General features: G+C 37.4%; 1 protein-coding gene across 1 annotated transcript; it reads left to right on the forward strand.

Annotated features, from left to right (window-relative positions):
- Positions 1 to 246: 246 nt before the first annotated feature.
- Positions 247 to 7245, forward strand: htr3a (5-hydroxytryptamine (serotonin) receptor 3A). Its single transcript, XM_066708485.1, has 9 exons — positions 247 to 545; positions 1636 to 1799; positions 2664 to 2708; positions 3079 to 3188; positions 3446 to 3615; positions 3905 to 4065; positions 4295 to 4505; positions 4866 to 5099; positions 5352 to 7245. Exons 1-9 carry the CDS (start codon positions 479 to 481, stop codon positions 5633 to 5635), a joined length of 1446 nt encoding a protein of 481 aa, XP_066564582.1. The 5' UTR covers positions 247 to 478; the 3' UTR covers positions 5636 to 7245.
- The last annotated feature ends 630 nt before the right edge of the window (positions 7246 to 7875 follow it).

The raw sequence follows: 7875 nt of genomic DNA on the forward strand, positions 1-7875 counted from the left end.
GTTCATGCCCTGAAATAAGATAAATAAATCTAGGAAACGCAGCTAATTTAACTAGGGAGAAACATTATCTACATTATCTTCAGTCATATCTATCAGTCCCATTATAGAGCAAAGGACTGGCTGTACTGGTCCAGTGGGAACATCCCCACCTCACCGCCATCACTCAGTTATTTTCGGCTGCGGTTTCATTGCAAACAAAGTGCACAACAGGAGATAAGTAGTTACTGTAATACACCGGCTTGATCTATCACTACTGTGTCCTTCATGACATCAGTCCTTTGGCACGCAACCCGACGCAAATCATCCTGATTGCGCGATTAATGGTCTTTGCACAGGAAACTGCAGTGCGATCTAAAGGCTGGTGGTGTTTTTGAGGCATTTTCAGGAAGACTTGCATACACTGTTGGTAGTTCACTGCCGGAGAAAGTGCATTGAGACTAAGCCGGACTGTTGCCTAGCCAGACCCCTCCAGCACAAGATGCGCGTTTCAGCACTCTGGACAGCTCTCCTGTGCCTGGGGTCCTGCGTGCAGCCGGGGCGAGCAGGTAACCTCCGTGCATGCCGAGAGCACAGCTGGATTTCTAGGGATTGAAATTGATTATGAGGACAGATGTTTTCAAAATGTGTGTGAGAGTTAATATTTTGTAAAGCATGCGCAAATCTACGCATAGTTGACGTGTCGATATTTGTGTTGTTGTTTCCGCGTATCGCCTTTTGTTATCTTATTGAAAAAACAATCACTTGGTATTGAACACATTTTTAAACTTTATCTTGTTCTAGACGGTATAATATTATTATAATAATAGTTAGTAACACACACTCAAATAATACTTGTTTGTTCATAAATAAAATTAATCAAAACTAGTAAAACAAACCTGTCTATTGTAGTTGTAATTCTTAGTAATGTGCATTGCACTTCTTTATAATGTAAAAGGTAAGTAAATATATAATTTATGTTTAGCAATCAAACATAATTGTTTAATATAAAAAGTGAAGTTACTTAAAAAAAAAAAACATGCACTTCACAAGTCATTTTCATTAATAGATAATAAGAAACCAAGTCACCCAGTTACTTGGTTTAAGCAATCCTGATAGAGCAAGTCAATCCAAGTACATTTGCACTAATTAAATGTAATGTAAAGTAAATAATAGTAATTCATAGTAATATGCAAGTACATGTTTTAATTGTTATAAGTAAAAAAACAGGGGACTGTACTCTTGTGAGTACAGTGTCAACCTGAACATATCTTTATAGTGCAAACGCAGACATTCTGCCACAGAACATACATACAACATTGAAACAACACAATATGGTACAGACATGTTTACATACAAACCATCAGGTGTTGTATTAACTGTAGGCTGTGTTTAGAAAGAACAGTTTGAAATACATTGATTTTGAACTCATACAGTTTGGTCCCTGTTTCTCTGTGGTTTTACTTTAAACATTTTATTCGGATTGTGATCTCTACATGGAGATTATGATTAATATGATAATACTACTACAACGTTTACTACTGCTACCACTACATATTTGAATACATTTAACTTTAAATGCATCAAGTAGCACTGTATTCTAGATGTTTAAGATTACCTCTGTTACTGTATTTTACTGTATTTATATATGTCCTTTAGGCAAACGAATAGGAAATAACCCAGGGCGCTTCGCCAATGTCACGCTTGTCCGCCTTTCCGACTACCTGATGACCGGGTACAAGAAAGGTGTACGTCCGGTACAAGACTGGAGAAACTCAACCATGGTGGCTATTGATGTCATGGTGTACGCCATCCTCAGTGTGGTGAGTGTATTTATCTTAGGAATCATTTGTTACGAGATTTTTACACTGCATTAAAAAGGGAAACAAAGCCATTTTCTGGTTTCTAAATGCGCACTTAAATCATTAGAAGAGAAAGTTGACTGATAAATGATTTAAGTATTTCATTTACCCAGAGTGTCGCTACTAGATCCACACACTCAATACTTTTAGATTTTTAGTATTATCTGATTATCTGATTTCGGTAAATGTGCTTTTAGCTCTGCTGTCACATCTTCATGGAACATTTCACAAAAAGGACTTGAAACTTGACCATTTTTGATTGATGATTTTTAAATCTCAGATCGGTGGGCTGTTGACCACAAAGTGTACATGTTTTTAATTACGTATCATTAGGAAATAATCTATTTTAAGTTTTTAAGTTATCCATCAAGTGATTGATATATGTTGTATGGTATGTTTCTTTTATGTTTGGGTAACATGGTGTATGCTGCCTTTTTGGCAAGGGCTCACTTGTAAAAGAGATTTAAATTCCAATGTGACTTCCCTGGTTAAAAAGAGAACATTATTCTAATAATAAATACATTATTTCAATAATAATAATAATAATAATAATAATAATAATAATAATAATAATAATGTAATTAAATAATTAAAATCATATAAACTGCTATTTATAACTGGAAGAAAAAGGAAAACACCTGTAATATATCACTAATATATGTATTACAAACAATATGTTGACTTTAAATGCATGTTCTTAAAATCTGTAGTTACATATTGTGTTTTGTTGGAATACATCAGTAAACGAAATGTAAACCATCAGTACTTGTGTGTTTCACAATAAAGCATGCAATCTCCACTTTATTTACATGTTTTGCAATGCAGGATGAAAAGAACCAGGTCCTGACTACATACATCTGGTACAGACAGGTAAGGAAGACATCAGTGTGGATGTTAGTGTCGGCCTCTTACTGTATTTCCATCTCCCCACGTAATTCGGTCTGGTCGATGAATAATTACTTTATCTATTTGTAGCATCACTTACATCCTAAATCTCTTCCAGGCAGACATTAGGCATAAAATAAATGTATGACTTGTACTGGCCATGGTTTAAGCTCTTGCAAGACAATATAGTAAATGCTGAAACAAAGATTTGTGTCTTTGTTTTTGATTGGTAGAGTGTATAAAAATACACTATTAAAATCTTGAAGAGCATGATCAAGTTATATGTTCTGGTGTACACTTCTAAAAGGGAAAGCTTTTTTATTTTTAACATTTCTTATCTGTTCCATTTGCAAAGGAGTGGGTGGATGAATTTCTTGTATGGGATCCAGAGGATTTTGACAATATCACGCAAGTGTCCATTCCTACAGCCAATCTCTGGATACCTGATATCCTCATCAATGAGTTGTAAGTTCATGCTTTCATGATGGATAGATATACAGAGAGACAAACAGACAAGCAGACATAAAAAAACACCAGCATTTTAAACATCATGATTGGAACATGACACCCATGTTTTTTCAGTCTCACAGAGAGTACATGCACTCAAATACATCTCTTTAAACCCGGCAACCTTTCTAAAATGTTTGAAGAAATACTTAGAATTTAGACTCACTAATGTTAGCTCCTTGTTTTGGGGGGACTTTTCTGAATCTCTGCTGCAGTGTGGATGTGGGGAAGTCTCCAGATATCCCTTATGTGTATGTGGGCAATGACGGACTGGTGAAGAACTACAAACCAATCCAGGTGGTGACAGCATGCAGCCTGGATATATACAACTTCCCCTTTGATGTCCAGAACTGCACCCTGACCTTCACCAGCTGGCTTCACACAGGTAAGCAGCCATTCTTGTTCCACTATTGTTCCTGGAACCACACACATAACTGTATTATATCAATATGGATTAACCACGAATTATTAACATTATCAAATGATCATCACTCATTGAAAATATGCCAATTAGAACTGATTTAATCTGTAAGTGGCAGGTGTGTCAAAGGTTTGATTTAATCTGATGTCATAGGCTTTTTGGTTCTAAATATTTGTCTAGGATTTGACATTCATACTGGCAAAAGGCAGTCTTTGAGAACAGTATTCCAGTCCTCTCCATTCTTGCCCTGCAGTTAAGGATATCAACATCAAACTGATGAGAAGCAAAAAGGAGGTCAAAGATGACAAGTCTGTCTTCATGAACCAGGGCGAGTGGGAGCTGCTGCACGTCCTGTCCAATTACGAAGTCTTCAGCATCGATGGCAAAGACCGCTATGCAGAAATGAAGTTCTTTGTAAGAATCCACAAGTTCTTGTTTGCAGTTGACAGGCATAGGTGTGTGTCTGTCTGTGTGGAATGTGTTTAGAAATGATTGCTCGAGACTTATTATTAGTATTAGTATTAGTATTATTTGTGTTACAGTTGAAAAACAAAGCAAAACAATCAAACCAAAGGTGACCCTGAGTGTTAATTGTGATTATGTATTAGAGAGTCCACTTACAGCACTCTCCCATGTGTTCCAGGTTTTGATCCGACGAAGACCCCTGTTCTACACTGTTAGCCTCCTCCTGCCCAGCGTTTTTCTGATGGTGATGGACATTGTGGGCTTTTATCTGCCCCCTGACAGTGGCGAGAGGGTGTCCTTCAAGATCACCCTGCTGCTGGGTTACTCAGTCTTCCTCATCATCGTCTCTGACACACTGCCAGCCACTGCCATTGGAACACCGCTGATAGGTGGGGCCAAGATTTGGGTGGTCCACTGACACATGATCGAATATTTAAAATCACACAACTGTAGTTTATTAAATGCCTGCCCATGGCCTGAATAAATAATTGACATCTCCATTTGAAATCCAATGGTGTATTGTTCTCCCCGACTGTGCCTTTGCTTAGTAATTCTAATAGCAGAAAATCCACATTAAAATTGAAAAGTCGCTGTACAGGAGTACAATTTCCTACAATAGAATTAAAAAAAAAACTGCTATCTTTTTGTGCTAATTGTAGAGCTTCTGTTGAGCTTTCATAAAGGCCAGAGGGAGGTCCATTCGTACGCATTGCTTTGATTATTTCTTTATTTGTGTGTTATGGCTGCAGGGGTCTACTTCGTGGTGTGCATGGCTCTGCTGGTGATTAGTCTTACAGAGACCATCCTGATTGTGCGCCTGGTTCACAAGCAAGACCTGCAGACCCATGTGCCAGAGTGGGTGAAACACCTGGTTCTGGAGAGAGCTACGGTGCTTCTGTGCATCCGAAACAAGCACAAATTCGGTCCCATTCTGCCCAGGGGATCCGATCCATCCCACTTCAAGGAAAACAACATGAACACAGGTAAGGTCCCTAAACCAGCCCACTGTATTCTCACTGATTTTCAGAGGCAGAGATAAAGGGACACACTCTTTGCCTGGAGAAGCTTTTCCTGCCATGCTCATAGCTTTTTAACTGGACTGTCCACACAAGAAAACCTGCAGTGGACCTTAAGGTTCTTGCTAGAAGAAGAAAAAATATATAGGCAGAGATGTTAAGAGTATTACTATAATGGAATTTTTCTACGTTCCTCCCTTTTTACTGTAAACGTCACAGTGAAAATCAACCACCGCAGCTTCGAGAACACCAAAGACTGCGAGAGCCCGTTGGGAATGACTCTGCCTCCGAGAGACAATGCCCCGGCCGTGGACAACATCCTCCAGGAGATCTCATCCATCCGTCAGTTCCTGGAGAGGCGAGAGCAGTACAGAGACATTGCCAAGGAGTGGCTGCAGGTGGGATATGTGCTGGACGTGCTGCTGTTTCGTGTCTACCTGGTGGCCGTACTCACATACAGCATTACCCTGGGAACTCTCTGGTCGGTCTGGCAGTATGCCTGAACCACTCTACAGTGTAGATTTGTATACGCGTGTCATGGGGTCCTTACATACAGGTCTGTTTAAGCGAATTGCTTCTAAAGTAAAACAATCGATTCGGCTGGCAGGGCTCTCACGGGTTTGTATCACTCTTGTCCTTACTTTGAAATGTTTTTCGTGCATAGGGAGCCAGCAGAAGGAGTTTTTCTTTTGACTAATGGTTTGTAGCGTTCGCTCAAACCAGTGATAGTTAATCTTGGTCCTAGAAAACCACAGGCCGCAAGGGTTTAAAGAGTAATTAAAATCCCCATTCGCTAAAGAATTGAAAATATACTTTATTTCTGAGTTATATCTAATGCAGTTAGCAACTGATTCTATGAAGTAACGGAGCTCATGTGGAATACAAACAAAAAAAACTAAAACAAAGAAAACCCGTGCCTTCCTAGCACCCAAACTTAGCACCATCACTCTAAACAAACACAAATGTAAAAAATGTAATAAAAAAGTAGTAGTAGAAGGTCATAGAAAAGGGCTTACTGACTGAAAATGAGGAGTACATTTTTAATTCTATTTTCTGTTAATGTAAATCTGTATTTTGGGGAACTGCTCTCCAAACGACTTACCTACTCTTCTTTTTTAAATATCTTGTCAATGAGACATATATCAGCTATACAGCATACAGTTTATATATGCAAAAAGATTAAGCTTGAGCCCAATAATCTTTTTTAAATTGCTTTTGTATATGAAAACTGTAGCATTTCAATGTAAATGTTATTCGAAAACAACCCCAATATAACTGTGTAAGAATATCTGATCTGTGCAATAGGAACTCTTGTTTATATTTTGTGACTATCTCTATGCAACTGAATGTACACAATACTGTAAAGCCATCTGCCTACTGTTTACTGGGTGTAAGGGGAACCTGAAGCCAGAAGCAGTTTTCTACAGCCTAACAGTGTAAATTGCATCAAATCAGTTACATACAACAAAACATCTCAGCTTGAAATCTAATATACTGATACTAATTGACAGTTATGATAGTGCTGCTCCATGTTACATTCTTTTGGGGAGAATCATGATCCTTTTTTTGTATTTTGAACTCTTCCTTGTTTGTTGGTTGGTTGTGATTTGTGTTTGTGTGTTTCAATAGTCTTTAAAAATAAAACTTTCTAAAGTATATATATATAGTTGATTTGTCAGATATTGTATTGTATTGTATTGTTTACTAAACTGAATATTGCTGCCTAGTGGAACTGGTCTCAATAATTGTATATGTAGGATATTAATAAACTTTTAATACTGCTTTTCAACACATAGAAAATGTTTCTGTTACATGAAAGGCTTTTGTAATGGATCCATATTGCACTCCTAGCTTATGAATTAAACTCATATATCGCAACTCCCAGCAATGTAATGCAAATGACCAAAAAGTACCAGTACATTTCACTTGCCCTGCTTTTCATACTACATAACTAACTCACACATTGTCAATGGAGAGCAAATGGTTAATAGGATCCAACATAAAATAACCTGAGCCTATTGGTGATATTCTTATTTTTTAGAATTGCCTTACTGTATAAATGACAAAATACTCTTTCTTATTGTACTGAAATAAAGTTTCATTTTACTCTTAAGTCTTCATCTATATTTGTTCTTTACCGTCACCAACAGGCATGTTGCACACTTACAACACTGACATAATCCATCTTGGGAGGCAAGATAATATTCTTTTTTTTCATAATAAAAAAGAATACAATGTTGAATGAACTAAAATACCTCAAAACAAACATTAACTGCACCAGCAACTCATAGAGCAGTATTTATCTTGAAATCAATCCACTGCAAGGGTTGGTATTGTTATTACACAAATCAAGAAACACCATTCATTTAAACTATTTACTGTCTGGCTTGAGTCCTAAAAGGCTTTTAAAACTCGATCTCAGAAAAATATGGGTCAATAAATTAAGGGTTGGTAGACAGATAATTATTTTAGGAGTAAATCTCCCTGGAGATTTGTTTGGAGCATACTGTAAGGCAGGGAAATCAGTATTACTCAGCCTTCCACATAATATTAAAGAATTTGTCAGAATATACTGCAATAATATACACAATATTCTACAAAAAATTATCTGCTGAAGGGGATTTACTTGAGTTTGTTGGCTGTGGCCACAAAAATATATTTTGGTGGCAGCATTTCAGAAATGGTTACAGAGGCTCAAATTGAATCAAACCTTCAAATTGCAGGTTATGAATCCAAATGAGTC

This window comes from Amia ocellicauda, chromosome 1 (genome assembly GCF_036373705.1).
Source record: "Amia ocellicauda isolate fAmiCal2 chromosome 1, fAmiCal2.hap1, whole genome shotgun sequence".
NCBI classification, from domain to species: Eukaryota; Metazoa; Chordata; class Actinopteri; order Amiiformes; family Amiidae; genus Amia; species Amia ocellicauda.